This window comes from Diceros bicornis, chromosome 1, assembly GCF_020826845.1.
Source record: "Diceros bicornis minor isolate mBicDic1 chromosome 1, mDicBic1.mat.cur, whole genome shotgun sequence".
In the NCBI taxonomy this organism is placed as follows: Eukaryota; Metazoa; Chordata; class Mammalia; order Perissodactyla; family Rhinocerotidae; genus Diceros; species Diceros bicornis.
The window spans coordinates 51,947,142-51,963,106 of record NC_080740.1 but is presented as its reverse complement, the minus strand read 5'-3'; the positions used below and the strand labels follow the sequence as shown (position 1 = coordinate 51,963,106).

At 52.5% G+C, this 15,965-nt stretch overlaps 1 protein-coding gene across 1 annotated transcript; it reads right to left on the bottom strand.

Annotated features, from left to right (window-relative positions):
• Positions 1 to 9,764: 9,764 nt before the first annotated feature.
• On the bottom strand, positions 9,765 to 13,944 carry IL13 (interleukin 13). Its single transcript, XM_058548857.1, has 5 exons — positions 13,710 to 13,944; positions 11,729 to 11,874; positions 10,603 to 10,656; positions 10,225 to 10,329; positions 9,765 to 9,872 (listed from the first exon to the last, which is right to left on the bottom strand). The coding sequence occupies exons 1-5, from the start codon at positions 13,942 to 13,944 to the stop codon at positions 9,765 to 9,767; spliced, it is 648 nt and encodes a 215-aa protein (XP_058404840.1).
• Positions 13,945 to 15,965: the final 2,021 nt, after the last annotated feature.

Sequence of the window (15,965 nt, the reverse complement as noted above, 5' to 3'; positions counted from 1 at the left end):
GGGTTCTCTTTTCTCCACATCCTCGCCAGCATTTGTTATCTCCTGTCTTTTTGATAATAGCTGTTCTAACAGGTGTGAACCGATATCTCATTATGGTTTTCATTTGCATTTCCTTGATGATTAGTGATGTTGAGCACTTTTCATGTACCTGATAGCCATTTATATATCTTCTTTGCAAAAATGTCTGTTCAGGTGCTTTGCCCATTTTTTAATTGGACTATTTTTTTGCTAGACAGTATACTATACTACACAGACAGGGGGAGTTTATGAGAAGGGCAGATAGTTCCTTCCAGGGTGGGTAGAGACTTCAAATCCAGATTTAACTATTATTTGGAGTAAAATGGTGCATACTTCTTTCTTGAGGAGAGGTTCAAGTTAAAACAGGAGTCAACTTGGGAGTGCAGACACGTTGGAGGAGAGTCCAGGGTGCAGAGAACACCTCTCAGAGCCTTGGGGTTTGGGGAGAGCTGGATGGAAGGGGAGTCATCAGGATCCTCCTGCTGAGGAGTGTGTGAGAAGCAATGGGACAGCCATCCCCATATTCAGCTGTTGTTTTTGTGAGTGCCTGCCTTCACCCAGGGCCGGACCCTGGGCTTGGGGATCTGTGGGCAAAGATGTGAATAAGAAAAGGAATATAATATGGGAACCAGTAGATCAGAAGCAGAATACAGCTTCTTTTTTGTTTTGTTTCAGTGGTTGGATGAGGCCAGGGAAAAAAGGATTAACTTTTCAAAACAGCAGGGAGTGACCAGAAGGTCCCCTCGAAGGGAAGAAGGAGAAAATGGGCCGTCTTCCCTGCAGTGCAGTACCACAGCAGCTGTGCATGTGGCTGGCGGGGCAGAGGCTGGGCAGACGGGGGCCTGCACATGAGGGACACAGACAGTCACCACCGGAGAAGGAGCCTCTCCCAGCCCGCAGGAGTCGTGGGCAGCGACAGTGCGAGGCAGGTGGGGCAGGCACCGAAGCTCAGAGGGAAGTTGGAGACTCTGCTGGGTACTAGCTCTGTCAGTCGTAGACCCTTTACCCTGTGTGAGAGCTGAGAACCAGGCACTGGCCCCTGGTGGCCGCAGAGCTTCCCTTTCAGGCGCTGGAACATAGCAGTTATGAGCACTAGGTTTTGGATTCCAGCAAACAAGCCACTTGTCAACTTTGTGATCATGGGCAGATCATGAACTCTCGGTCTCAGTTTCCTCATTTGTGAAATGGGAGTAGTGTAGCTCTTCCTCAGGGAATTCCTGTGAGGAGTGTGTGAGAGATTCCATGGAAAGTGCTTGGCACACGTCGCTCTGTAAAGGGTGGCTGTTACTGGGCACCACCATAGCACACAGTGGGCCCAGACAGCCCGTCAGTCCTGGCTGCTCTGCTTTCTTGCTGTGCGACCTTAGGCACGCTGCTCAGCCCCCTTTGTCAAGTAAGGGAGATAGTTATATCTGCCTCATGAGGTGGTTCTGAGGAATGAATAAGTTAATGTTTTTAAAGTAGTCAGAATAGTGCCTGGCACATAGAGAATGCTCTGTAAGAACTATTACTATTACTATTACTGTTATTAATCATATCTTTGGTTGGTCAGATGACTGTGGTCCTTACTCTATTAGGCAAACCTGAGTCTGGACAGGGCCGCTGGAGGTTTTGCTGGTGGACATTTCCCCACACGTGTTCCTCCTGGATGGGTCTCCTTTTCAGTCTTTGAGGCCCTCTCCTTGTTTTGGGGGGTCACCATTAGTTGCTACGCTGCAGTCCTTATACTTATGTGTCTGGATTCGAGACAGGAAACAGATACTGCTGAGGGCGGGCACCTCAGGCAGAAGGAAAGTAGGTGCTTATAAAATATTGGGAGGGTGGAGGAGCAGGTTCCAGGCTGGGCCCAGAACTCTAAAGAAAGGAACCACTACCTTTGAGGCTGCCACCGTAGCTCTGGAGTTCAAGAACTCACCCCTGAGGCTGCAGTCTGGGGATCCCAGAGCTGCTACCTCCACTCACCCACAGAACTGCTCCAGGAGAAAACCTCATTTCCCCACGCCCAGCCCAAGGGAACAGGGAGATGGCCTCTGCCTCCTCCGCCTTCCACAGCTCACTGGGGCCCAGTTCACACCCAGACACTAACCTCAAGGGGGTCTGAGAGCTGTAGTTGTAAGCATTCAAGGGGAAAGGCGTGGAGGTTGAGCAGAGCAGCCCAGTTTCCCATGGCCCCTGACTGAGGATTCTTGCCCCACCCTGAGCTCTGCGAATCTCGTCTTCCCTCCTCTTCTGGCAGCTGTGCCAGACAACACACAGAAGAGCCCTTTCCAACTCCTCGTGGGCTTATTCATGAAAAAAGGTAAGACTCCTCCAAGGGAGTGACGTTGAGCAGAGATTGGAACAAGTAGGTGTCAGCTGGGAGCAGGGGACTGGGAGGGTGGGCGGGTGTGAAGAGCAGGTGGACAGCATGTGGAAGGCCGAAGGCAGGTGCTCCCTGGGCCCTGGAGGAACTGAAGAAGGCCAGTGGGCCTGGGAGGGGAGACAGAACACTGGGTCGTCCTGTGAGAGAGGGAGCTGGCGTGGATAGGAGGGGCCAGTGAGAAGGAGAGCTGTGGGTCTGAGAGTTACTTGGCAGCAGCAGAGTGTCGAAGTGACGGCCATGTGTCCAGGAGTCAACGGGACCCAGTATTTCTGATTCCCAGCTCTGCCACTTACTCCCTGGGTGACCTTGGAAGAGTTGTCCTGTGCAGGCTTCTCTGTCAAACTGGGCCAATAATAGGGGTGTGGGAAGAATATATGAGGTACTAGATATAAACTGTTTAGTGTGGTGCCTGGCATGGAGGAAGTCCTCAATAAATGCCAGCTATCATCATTGTCATCATCATCATTAATAGCACATGGAATTGGCTGAATATGGGGAAAAGAGTGAGAAGGCACAGAGGACTCCAGGTTTCTGGCTTAGGGAAATGCTGTTCATGGAGATGGCAATTTAGGAAGGAAGGAGATAGGGTGGGGGCACCGTGAATGGAGGCGCCTGCTGCTGGGTCTGCAGCTCTGAGCACAGAGGAGGTCTGGGTTGTAGACACAGAGGGTGACGAAGCCAAGGGGGAGGCTGATATTGCCCCGAGGGTGAGGGAAGAGAGTGAACAAGAAGTGCCGATGGCTCTTCAGCGACACTGGAAGGAGGAAGGAAGGAGAGGGAACGCAGGCCTGAGAGAGTCTCGGAGGAGAAGCGAGTGGTCAGCAGCATCAGTTGTTCCTCAGGGTCAGGCGAGATAAGGATTTAGTAATAGGAGACGGTCGATAACATCGCTGGAGTGCAGTCAGGGCAGATGCCCGACAGGAGTGGGACCCATGAAATGGAAACAGTGGTGTAGACGCGTTTGAGAAGGCGGGCTGTGTTGGGGTGCTGACTTGCGGGGGGGAGTGCGATTACACATGATCAGTAGTTGTCTTTTGGACGGGACACACTTGAGCGCAGGCTTCTCCAGCTCAGTGAATGGCAGCTCCATCCTTGAGTGTGCTCACACCACTGTAAAAACCTCCCGTGTCCCACGTCCAATCCGACACCAAAGCCTCTGCCTGCAAACTGTATCCAGAATTGAATAGTATGGTGGTTTGAATTGGGGGCCAGGGAGCAGGCAGGGCAGAGACTTGAAACTAAATTGGCCATGAGATGCTAATTGTTGAAGTTGGGCCATGGATAACTGGGAGTTACTTTTGTATGTCTTTGAAATTTCCCATAATAAAAGGTTGAAAAAACTTAGATGAATAGAAAAGTTAAATATATATTTAATATTTATATATTATATAATATACATATATTTATACTTTTTATATATTATATATAATATGTTTATGTAAATGATATGAAAGTATAAGTTTCGTATCAAGAGATAACACACGTATCCCCAGAATCTGACCACGTCTCACCCCTCACTGCCACATCCACCGTCATTTCCCACCTTGGTTTCCGCAGGAGCCTCCTAACTAGTCATCCTGCTCCCGCCCTTGTCCCACGTGCTGTTCTTCACACCGCAGCCAGAGTGCTTCTGTTAAACATGAGCCAGATCGTGTTGCTCCATCCCACGCCTGCCTTCGCCTCCTGCTGCTCAGCCTGGCTCTGCTGCGGCCGCAGGAACGCTGGGAGGAGTGTTTCAGTTCTCTCTGGCTCAAGACTTTGGCGCTTGGTGTCCCCTCTCCCTGGAGGTTTTCCTCCCTTACGTAGCCAGCTTTCTCCCTCCCTCACTTCATCCAGATCTCCATGCTATCTTATCTCACCAGGAGGACTTCTCTGACCTCCCCTCTCAATATGGTGACCCCTACCTGTCCTTGCAGCCCCCTGACTGCTTCGTGGCCCTCCGTGGCTCACTGCCACCTGCAGGCTCTATGTTCTCTTCTTTGTGGATTCTGTGTCCCCACTAGAAGTAACCTTGTTTTGTCCACCGTGAATCCCCAGCACCTAGAACAGTGCCTGGCACCTAGCAGAGGCCTCAATAGATACTTGTTGAATGAATGAATGAATGAATGGAGCTCCATTTCACGGAGGGGACAGCTGAGACTTGGCCTAAGTAGGAACAAAGGAAGTTAAGAATACAGGGGACTTGAAGCCAGGGCTGTTTGGACCCTGAAGTCCTTGCCCCGAGCCTCTGGAGAAGGCAGAGGAATGGGATCCTGAGCACAGACGCAGGGAGAACCCCTCCAAGGAGACAAGGGGACCGAGGGGAGGAGGGAGCAAAGGTAGGCAGGGTGGTCAACTCTGGCTTTGTTGAGTGGATGGTGAAGTAGCTGCTGGTTTCTCTTTTCTTTGAGAAGCAGGTGGAAAGCCCTTCTGAGAAAGAGGGAAGCCAGCTGAGGAGTCTACAGGACCTTTCCATCTGTCCCCGGGGCAGTGATGTCACTTCAGCCTCAAAGCTGGACTGGCGGCCCACCCTTTCCCATCTCACCCACCTTGGTGAGCGCAGGTGGGGCAGAGACTCGAAACTAAATTGGCCGTGAGTTGCTAGTTATTGAAGTTGGGCGATGGATAACTGGGAGTTACTTTTGTATCTGTTTGAAATTTCCGGTAATAAAAGATTTAAAAAACTTAGATGAATAGAAAAGTTAAATATATATTTATTTTTTGCCCCAGCCTGGCAGGCCAGGGCTGGGTGAAGACCCCCAAGAAAGGAGCGCCTTCCTCTCTGTCATTGCAGGATCTGACATGGGAGGAGGGATGCTGGACCTCCTGCCTCCCAGACCCCTGCAAATGCTCACCTCCTCCCCTGAGACAGCTGGCTCCCAGGGAGGAGTTGGAACTGAGTGAGGCATCCTGGTGCTAGTCCATCCAGAGACACCTGCTGACCCCTCCCCTGCCCTAGTTTTGATCAGCTTCCTCATGGACCAGACATCAATTTCATGTTATTTTTTGTTTTTTGAAATTAAATTTGTCTTTGTCCCCCTATGGGAAATGAACGTATGCTCATTATAGAAAACATGGGAAAACAGAGATTAGAAGAAAGAAGAGAGAATAAATGAGAAGTTGCATTTCTAATGAGGTATCGCCGGGCTTAGCAGGGGGCACGGACTGGCTAGTGTGGTCAGCAGGCCATCGGGTGCTGGTCTATAGGGGACACCACAGCTAGCTCAGGCCTTCCCGCCCCCATGGGTTTCAGGAAGTGCTGCTGGGCCGCAGGCTTGTCCAAGTGATGCAGAGAGTGGAGCCGACTAGAGTTGCTATATTTAATTTTGGCGTCTGCGTCACAGGTGACCACACAGCAGCATGTGCCCAGGCAGTGCATGGGCTGGGGGCGTTTCTGAACGACGCTGTGAGAGAATCACTTTCCACAAGAGAAGGCATTGTGGAGGGGAAGGGAGAGAGCGCAACAGAAAGTGAGGTCGTAAGTAGAAAATCGCTTCTGGGATTTCAAATGGCTTCGTCATGGGGCCCTCCCTTGCTGCCGAGAAATCAGTTGATCTGGGAAAGTTCGTTGCAAACGCTTTGCTCTGCTGCTTTTGGGTGGAGCCGAGAAATGAATGAAGATAATGAGGCTTTCTGACTTTTATTTTTCAGAGTAGGAGTGGGCAGTGTGTGGGGGAGGGGTGACCGTGGATACAGCCATCGGTTCTGACACCGGCCTGGACCTCGAGGAAGGCTAGGTAACTGGCCAGCATGTCCCAGGCCAGGCCGCCCCATCTGGAACATGGTCAGCCAGGACTCAGCCAGGTCTTCTTAGAAGGGAGTCAGCCGAAGGGAGGAACAGTTTTTGAGTCTGTTCAAACTGACCAGCTAAATTAAGATAATAAGCAGAAGACACTTCCTTCCCTGTTGATCATAATGAAAGAGTGATAACTGATGGACTTGATAAACCCCAGCCTTCCAGGTGCTCGGTCATAAGGAAACAAGAGGCAGGCCCCCATCCTCCTGGGTCCTGAACAGTTCAGAGGGCCAGCCTCAGAGAAACCCCCAAGTCACTTGGAGTGTTTTCTGACACCTCATCTGAGCAGCAAACAGAGGTGTTTGGTGCCGAGTTCACCGGAAACTCGCGTGTGTCTCTCACTTCTCACTTGAGCCCCAGCCCCTCTTCCAGTGAAACCTCCCAGGCCTGGGCTTCCCGGGGTGCCAAGAGGCTCCCCGCCCTGGGCCCCATGACCAGCATCTCCCTCCCACTCACTAAGCACTCTTATCTCTTCCCAACCCCCCTTCTCTCTGGGCCCTGCTCAGGGTTGCCTGTGCATGAGAGAAGTGAGACCACAGAGTTAGAGAAAACTCCCACAAATACCCCAGGGGTCAGTCCCCAGGTGGTGATGCTCCAGCCGCAAGAGCTGACACATACCTTTTTTTTTCTCTTTCTTTTTCTTTCTTTCTCTTTCCTAGCTGGGCCCACCTCCTTGTTGCCACCAGCAGTGGCTTGGTTCTGTGGCTCTGTGAGGTGTCCTCATCCCTGGAAGGCCCCGAGCCCCCTCCGGCTCACTGCACACCACCAGTGACCACAGGTCCTCTGTCTGGGGGACAGTCTTGGAGGCACAGGCAGGGAGCTGTGGGTGGCCAAGGATGTGGCCCTCTGCGGACCCCTAGTGGTAGGGCCCGGGTGGACCTGTCAGCACTGTGCACCCAGCTGCAGGGCCTTTCTGACTGTATGGCTTCGAATACATCCTTGGGAAATCCTGAGGGACCCTCCCCACACCAACCTCAATTCCAGTGTTTGTTCTCAGGAGATGCACATGGAATTTCACTGGAAGACTTTCCATCTTTCTTGTGGACAGACAGGCCAATGCCCTGGTTGAGCAGAGAGGACATGGGTCAAAGGTGATGCTACCAGCAGATGGATCACTAAGTTTTGTATTAAAAAAAAAAAAATCAATCTTCCATAAATATCCTTCTGGCCTTAAAATCTTTGAATCTCTGGAGAGAGAAGGATAGCAGAGATCTTGCCTCCTACCCCTACTCCCGACTTTTGAACCTCCTGCCCTCCCAGGGTAGAGCACCCTTCTCCAGACCCTCCATTGTTCAACGACTTCTTTCTGGTGCTAAACCTTGAGTGCATGTGGTATCTTGGTCATTGCTAACCCAGAAGGCTGGTGCAGTGCAGGCCGTAGGCAGTCCTAGGCAAATATAGTGGGACTTAACAGGTTCTGAGACCCCTTGGGACCACAGAGACAGTTCACTCCCTGCTCTGGACAGCCCATGTGACACTCAGCTCCTGCGCCCCCTCCCTCTGTCTTCCCTCTCCGGGCTGAGCATCCCTAGCATCCTGCACTGTTGGTTGGGGCTTCTTCACTTGCCTCTGCCTGGGTGGAAGCAAGGTGTCCACTCTATTTGAGTGTGGTTTCTGGAGCGGTCTGCTGCGTTCCTTCGCCCCCTGAACAAATCCTGCCATGGCCGCTGTTGCCTGAATCATGCACAGCATGAGCTCTCGCTGCTCCTGGGTGGCTGCCTCCACAGACTTCTGGGCATTGCTGTAAGATGTTCCCACAGGGCTCTGGGCTCCCCATGGAGGGCACCTGCGTGGGACTTAGTGTTTGAGACTGTTTTCTGATGACACCACCACCCACTGCAAAGGCATCCTGTCCTTCTGGGGCAGCCCTCTGCTCTGGGCATCTCCCAAAGATTCACCGTGGAAACCACTGCTGATGGGCATGACCATTAGCTGTGGTTGGCTGAGGCCTGTTGCTTTTTGCACTCCAGGTGCTGACTTGGGCTGAAGGAAAAGTAAAAAGACCTGCTCAGAGGAATGGTCTGACCAGGGCCCTGCGACCTTGGCTGTCCGCTCTAGTCGCTCCACAGTCCAAGGGCCACAAGTCAATTGATATGTTGTATGTGTACTCTATAATGATGAGAGGTGTCCAGAAATTGAACGGGCTGTCCCTAGAAGGTAGGTTGTGAGCTCCCTATCAGGAGAGGTTCCCAAACAGATTGATGACAATATTATAAAGGTCATGGGTTCAGGCCAGATGACATTTGGACAGAGGGAGGCAGAGTGTAAGCGTTTGGGCTTTGGAGTTGGAATGAGTTTTGAGTTCAAATCCTGACTTTGCTCCTTATCCGCTGTATGACCTTGGGCAAGCCATCTTCTCCTCTCTGAGCCGCAGAGAGGTTATGAGGGAGGCACTGGAGGGTGTGTAGGTGGTGTTAGACACAGGCTGGACACTCATCGAGAGCTGTGATCCTGAGATCACTTCTGAGGTCTCTGTTGGCTCCAGACGCCCTCCTTGAACCCTGACACATGGCCCAGGCTTCCTCCCCTCCCAATGGGCAGTAGGTGGGGGGGCTTCTTCCAGGCCAGGTCCCGCCTCCCCCAGAGGCTTGCTTACTTTTAGCCCAGGTCTTGTCCCTCACTCCCCCTCGATTCCATCCTAGGCCCCCTCCTCCAACTGGCCTGCTTCCCAAAGAGCTCGTCAGAGTCTTAAGAACATAGGCCAGCATCCCCAAAGGCCAAAATAAAAGGCAAACACCATCAGGTCTCTTGTCAGCATCTTTATTTCTGGCTTCCAGTTTGACAAAGTCAATGAAACAGCTTATTCAACGACCCCTTCCCCCAATCCACACACACCATATGCAGTGTTCTAGGCTGCTTTTTTATATATTAACTCTTTGATAATATATTTTAATACTTAACTTTAAATACAAGGAAAAACAATAAATTACTCCTTGGCTGAGGGCCGACTGCTGGCTGGTAGACAAGAGCGGCTACTCCAGCCATCTCTCCTGTTCCCTGCCCTGGCCCGGGACCCCAGTGAGGTAGCAGAATTTTGCACACAGTACTTATTCCCAGGGACTCCTAACGCCCGCTGCTTTAGTGCTGGAGCCCCAAGTTTCCACACCCTGGGCTCCAAGTTCTGGCACCATCAGTCCCTCCTTATCCCCAGTACAGACAAACACACTTATTTAAATAACACATAATAATAAATAAGGCCAAGAAGAAATGTGTCTGAACTGCTTTCTGCCTCAGTTGCCCCTGTATAAAGCAGGTCTCTCTCCCACCAAGTGTCTGGCAAGGGTGGCGCCCACTGTAATGCTACAGTTTGCTCTGACGAGGGGGAGGTCATGTGGGGCAATGTTTCCACCCTTGTCCACCAAGCTCGGAGCTCCGGATGGAGGAGGCCCAGCAGGCCGATCCCCGGGCACCAAGGCAAGGGGCAGCTGGGGTCAGCTAGGCAGAAAGCAGGCAGCACAGGCTGAGGTCTAAGCTGAGGAAATCTTACCCCCCTCCCTAACCCTCCTTCCCATCTCCCCAAGAAATTTCTGACATCTGAAAGAAAAATGGATCTGCAACTTAAATGGTCAGGGTCTGCCTCTGCAAATGATGCTGCTAGCTTTTCATGCTTCAGTTGAACTCTCCGTGGCGATAAGTTTTCCTCACATTGTTGAGCAGGTCTTTTGCCAACTCGATCACTTCAATTTTGGTGTCTCGGATGCGCTCACGGGAAACCTGCTGCAGGACAAAGAGGCCAGTGCGTTAGTGGGGCGCCAGAGCAAGGACGACCAGCGTCCACCAGGCGTTTTCCAGGGACTGGCTTGTTTAATCCTCATAAAAGCCCCCATGAGGTGGGTACTGTTACTACCCACATTTTACAGATGTGGAAACTGAAGCTCAGGTAGGAGTCAGGAGCCCTCAAGCCCAGGTCCAGAAATCCCAAAGGCCATGACCCTGCTGCCACAGTGGACCCACCTCTGGGTGGACGCATGCCTCAGATGCTCAGCCAGGTTCCTCTGGAGCTCCCAGGGTGGACCCAGAGCTGGCAGGAGTGGGTACAGGGTGGGGGGTGCAGGGCAGGGGGCCTTACCCCGGCTGAGGGCTTGTGACGGCAGAGTGCAGTCAGCATCCTCCGGGTCCTTACGATGGCGCTGCAGTTGGAGATGTCGTTCAGGGATTCCAGGGCTGCACAGTACTGAGGGGAGGAAAACACCTGGTGTCAGGCCCTGCTGGGCGCCCCCAGGTACATGGCTCGGGTGGTACCTTCAGTGAGTTCACAGGAGAAGGGGGACTGAGAGGCCTGGTGGAGGTGGGTCTGGGTGGTGGGAGGGGCCCAGATTATGAGGGGAGAGAGGGTGGCTCTTGAAGCTTGCTTGGAACCCCCCAGCCATGTGAGTGAGGTTCAGGGAAGACAAGCCCAAGGCCTACAGCCTCAGCTACCTCCCTCCCAGCACCCAAGGGTCCTTACCGTCTCAGCTGTCAGGTTGACGCTCCACACCATGCTGCCATTGCAGAGGGAGGCCTGAGGGAGCAAAAAGACAGTGAGCTGAGTGCTGGCAGGGGCCCCAGGCCTGCCCTGGCCAGCCCAGGCCAGGTCTCCATGGGGATCAGGCCCCACAAGCATCCCTGGTAAAGCACAGAGGGAGGCCTGGGCCCCCTCAATGTTCCTCAGTTTCATTTCCTGCTCTGCACAGTAAGGGAGTCCCATTGTATAGGATCTTGGAGCTGAGAGAGAAAAATTGAGTGACACAACCAGTAAGGGATAAGCCTTGTGCAAAGCTCGCCATAGCCAGGGCAGGAGGACAGAAGACACCAGGCGGGTCAAGAAGGGGCCTGCTGGGGAGGGCCAGGCACGGTAGGGTGAGGGAGGGAGTGGCCAGGCCAGTCAGATGGGGAGCAGTGGGGTCTAGTGTATAAACACTCTGCCTTCTGAATTGGAGGATACCGCAGTTCAGAGCAAGGGCACTCGGGTGTTGGCCAGGCCTGGTTTGCATCTGGCTTTTGTCAGTTAACCTCACTGAAGCTTAGTCAGTAAAATGGGGTCATTGTACCTCCTTATTAAGGTGGTTGGCAGCGAAGAAAAGAGGTATAAAGCACCCAGCACCAGGCCTGGCACATAATCCGTGCTCAGACAGTGTGAGCTGTCACTGCTGAGGAGAACCCTAATGAACCCTTCCCTAAGAATGGGCTTAACTTAGATGCTGTGAAGAATAGCCCCATTATTGCGTTCAAATACAGTTGGCAAATGCCAAATGGTTCTAGGAGGGTTTTGGCCCTTCTCTGCTTGCTTCTGTTCAGAAAGGGCTGAGTAGGAGCTGGCAGTGGCAGGCAGGGCCAGGCCAGGGGAGCAGGTGGTCCATGGGAGCTCTGCCAAATCCCTTCATAGGTCCATCCATATTGCTGCACCCCCTAGCCTGGCTCATCTCTCCCCCATGGCTGGGCCTGTCCCCTGGTCCATAGGGCTTCTTCCTGCCCCACAGGCATCTTAGAACCAGGCCCAGCCTTCATGGCCCAGACCATGACCACCAGTACCCTTCCTGAGAATCACCCACCCAGCACCCTCAGAGCTGGGACCCTGGCCAGTGGGCACTCACCTGGTTCTGGGTAATGTTGACCAGCTCATTAATGAGCTCCGTGAGGCCTTTGGAGGAAGGCACGGGTCCCGGGGAGGCAAGGCCGCCAAGGCAGGTGAGAGCAATGACCACGGTCAACCAGAGCGCCATGGAGCTCAGAGCCAACACAGGAGGAGCCGGGAGCAGACACGTAGGCTGGCCTAAGCTGAGCGGCTTGTGACCTTGGCCTCTTGAGGCAGCTTTTATAGGCCCAAGTGGTGACGCTTCACACTCTGGTCTCCGCTTTGTCAGGCACTATCTAGAAACCACATCTTTACTCATCTTGATTTTACTTTGTGGAAAATCCAGTGTCGCATAAAGGAAAGAGTTTGATTTCTTGTGGACAATATTGGGAGGGGTCCGGGGCAGTTCCCAAGATCTGGATGGGCTTACTCCAGGGGTAAGCAAGAAGGCCCTGAGGGGGGCCTGGTGCCAGCCCTGCCAGCCGGAGCTCCAGCACTTTAGCTTGGTGACCACCTGAGTGGCCTGCCCAGCTCCTGTCCTCAGACCGTTTGGTTCACCAGACTAGAGTCTTATCAGATGTGGGAATTTGGAGGTTCTGTTTTTTCAATGAACTGGTCTCCTATATTACCAGAGTAACACTTGCTTTGGATCCACAATTCAAACAGGGTAAAAGGAGAAGAGTGAGGGTCACTTCTTTCTTGATTCCCCGTTGCCCCCACCGTGGGAAGGACGATAAAAGTTTAGATTCCCAGGTCTCCATTGAAAGATCCAGTCAGATTCAGGGAACCCCCTGGGACCTTTCCTTTTTAAAGTTGCTTTGATGATAACTCTGAGCACAGGTACCCTGGACACTAGGCGCCTCACCCAAGCCTTCAGTGTGGCCCCATCTTGCTGGGAAGCCTTTAATGTGCCAGGCCAGCAGGAGGTGGACCTAGCCTTAGCCCAGGTTGGAGAGTGTAACTGTTTCCAGTGCCCCTGAGACCTCGGATGACCACCTTTGTCCACCAGTCTCTATGGGACCAACCCCTGCCCTCTGGGGGCCTCAAGTTTTCCTTCTGCATAATGAAGGCTGTGGAGCGCAGCTCCTGGGCCTGCCTCCACTCCTGGGTCCCCTGTGAGCAGCCTACCTCCTGCAAGAACACTAGCATGTAGATATTTTCCTGCTCTTCCCTCATTTCTCTAGGAGTCCTCCAGAAACCCCTGCAACAGAGGCCACAGCATTTGCCTATCGGGTGCTGATGTCAAGCTCTCCCCCTCACCCACTTCCTCCCCTAAGCCAGCGCCTGCCCCTCCAGGCCCCTTCTGCCTGCTCAGGCAACCACTGCCCTCCCTCTAGTGGGGCTCAGTATCCTCACAAGGGTCTTCCAAGGGATGCTGGAGCTGCCACTCCTGCTCGGAAGTCACTCAGCCTTGCCGACCTTCTCCTCCCACACATGATTCCCACCCTATCTTCTGTCCAAACCTCAAGCTTCCCAGCCCAATTGCAGGCCTTGACAGCCGGAAGCCAGCCCCTGCCCCTCGTGGCCCCCCAGTGCCTGAAGTGCTGCCATCTGGCTGTGTGACCCCTCTGTGGGCCTCAGTTTCCTCGTCTGTAAAATAGGGCCAATGACATCTCTCCTGGGGTCTCTTTGAGGAGGGAAGGAGCGGGGAACAACCGTAGGGCAAGTCCCGGATCCCTGCGCCCGGATGAGTCAACGCCCCCTACCCCACAGGACCAGCAAAACCGATGCGGGAGCGGTGGGGAGCCGCGCCCCCGCGCGTGGGAGAAGGCGCGCTGGGCCGGCGGTCGTGGCGATGCCCCGCGGAGATAGGGGCGCCGCCTTATGTAATGGGAGATGGGGCCGATAAACGGGATCTGCGCAGCCAGGCCTGCCTCCGCGGCCTCGGGAGGTGGCTTGTGTCCGAAGGAGGGGTAAGGGCGCAGACCGGCGTCTCAGCGAAGCCGCGAGGCGCCCACCCCCGCCCGGTCCGCGCAGTGCGAAGGCCGGACAAGGGAGTGGCAAAGGTGGAAGTAGTGGGTGCGAGGGCCAGGCAGGGCAGGGGCCGGGCTGGACACGCGGGCCCTCCAGCGCCCCGAGCAGCTGTGCGCACCGGCGAGGGGTGGCGCGCATGTCCCGTGGCGCGCATCCTCCGGGGGACGCGGCCGAGCTGCCCGCCTCTTCGCTGCCCTGCCTCGGAGGGCGTCGGGGCTGCGCCGTCCGGCCGTGGCTCAGGAGACCCGCCTTGGCGCTCATCCCCGGGACGAGCCCCCGCTGGCTACTTCAGCTGGTCTGTGTTGCTGTTTTTGATTTTCAGCGGGGCTCCGTTCACACCCCAGATAATGTAATCAACAGAAACTACAAAAGGGCTGCTCCGGGCACTTGACACACGTGGCTTGTAATTATCCTACAACCCCCTGCGTAGGCCCCCCAGTCCGGGTTACAGGGGCAGAACCGGGCACTCAGGGCCGTGGAGGAGCCTGCCCCGGCTGCGCGGCCAGGGCCAGGGAAGGGCGGGGTGCGTGGCCTCACCGCCTTGCTCTCGCCACGGATGGGATCGCTGAGGTTGGGACTGCCCATCCTCCTCTGAACGAGTCCTCCCTGCGGCACGGTTCAGAACACTTCGTCTTCCAATTTTCTCCAACCTTGGGTCTCCGTTGGAAAGAAAAGATGCCCAGTCAGTAGGAGTAAGGGTTAGGCGAGTTGGTTTAATAATTTAAAATATCTAACTTATTAGATTTTTATTCTTATGAAAACTTATTTATTCTTATGATAACTTATGAAAGTTATACGTGCATGTAATTTTTAAACATCAAATAATTCAAGGAGGTTGATTATAAAAAACGGCAGTTTGGGGAATCAGTTCTTTATGCGTCTCTTGCATTTCTGCACGTCTTGTGAGTGAGGCATTGATTGCCCTGCTTTGTTCCCTACTATCTTTTAAAGGATGTTTGTATAGCACATAGCCTTGGAAGAGATAGCATCTTCCTCTGAAGCAAAAGGCAGGCAGTCTTACTGTCTGTTATTAAAAATTCAGGTTCCCTAAGCTCAGGCTTCCTCTCCTGTAATGCATCCCACTGTGTGTACAGGTGTCATTCTATGAGAATTGGGATTCAGGAAACAAAATTTTGAAATAAAAAAATACTGTAATATTACTGTTGTGCATAATAGACTGTTCTTTGTCTCTGATCCAAGAGTCTTGTATCTTCTGCCAGCCTCCATGAAACTGGGGCAAGCTAACTTGTTAGCATGCAAGTACGAAAAATCTCAGAGCCTTGGGTTGTTGACAAACAGCCCTCCCCACAACCCCTTAGCCTCTTCTCTAGAGGAACCAGAGTTTTAACTGTTTCTTTTGGTATTTACCTCCTCCCTGTCTCTCAATTTCTTGATTCTCAGGTCCAGGCGTTATCTGTGGTCCACAATGAATATTTGCTTCTCTTTTCTCCTTGCCATCTTCTTCCACTTGCATCCTCCCTTTTTCCTCATCCTGCCAATGTACATAGATCATAATTTGGGTCAGTCAAAAGCCTTGCATGCCGTTTATATAATTATACTAATATATTCACAGCTGAAACATGGTTAACTATGATTATTTTTATTTTCCCTCAAAACTTTTTTCCTCTGGAATTAATAAATTGTGTTGTTTTTCCATTTGCTTGGTTTTCTATGTTCCTCTCAGTGATTTAACCCTAAATTCTCAGCCACTTATATGTCTCCTCTGAAGAAATTTGGGTAAATGAGTTATTCTCACAATTTCATCTTCCTAAGAAAGTCTTCCCTGGAGCCTGCTGACCTGCTCTTACGTGGACAACTGCCCTCTGACCCTTCTACACAGCTGTCACCCTGTGGTCTCCTGTCACCACTGCCCTGAGAATTCCCTTTGCCTCTGTCTTTTGTGACTCTCCTATTCCTTGCATCCCAGGTCTTCCTCTTTCTTGGGGGAACACATTTAATTTTAATGAAGTCCAGCTTATCAATTATTTCTTTCATGGATTGTACCCCTGGTGTTGCATGTAAACATCATTGCCAACCCAAAGTCATCTGCATTCTCTCCTGTATTATCTTCTAGGAGTTTTATAGTTTTGTGTTTTACGTTTAGGTCTGTGATCCACTTTGAGTTACTTTTTGTGAAGGGTATAAGGTCTGTGTCTAGATTTATTTTTTTGCTTGTGGATGTCCAGTTGTTCCAGCACCATTTGTTGAAAAGATTATTTTTGCTCCATTGTATTGCCTTTGCACCTCTGTCAAAGATCAATTGACTGTATTTATGTGGGTCT

Excerpts from the sequence above, each read along its gene's own strand:
- IL13 (XM_058548857.1), bottom strand. The coding sequence starts at position 13,944 with ATGAGCGCCAAGGCGGGTCTCCTGAGCCACGGCCGGACGGCGCAGCCC. Across the intron at positions 11,875-13,709 it reads CCCACTACTTCCACCTTTGC|TGTTGGCTCTGAGCTCCATG; the intron begins CACTCCCTTGTC and ends CGGCTCCTCCTG. Across the intron at positions 9,873-10,224 it reads GTCACAAGCCCTCAGCCGGG|CAGGTTTCCCGTGAGCGCAT; the intron begins GTAAGGCCCCCT and ends TTTGTCCTGCAG.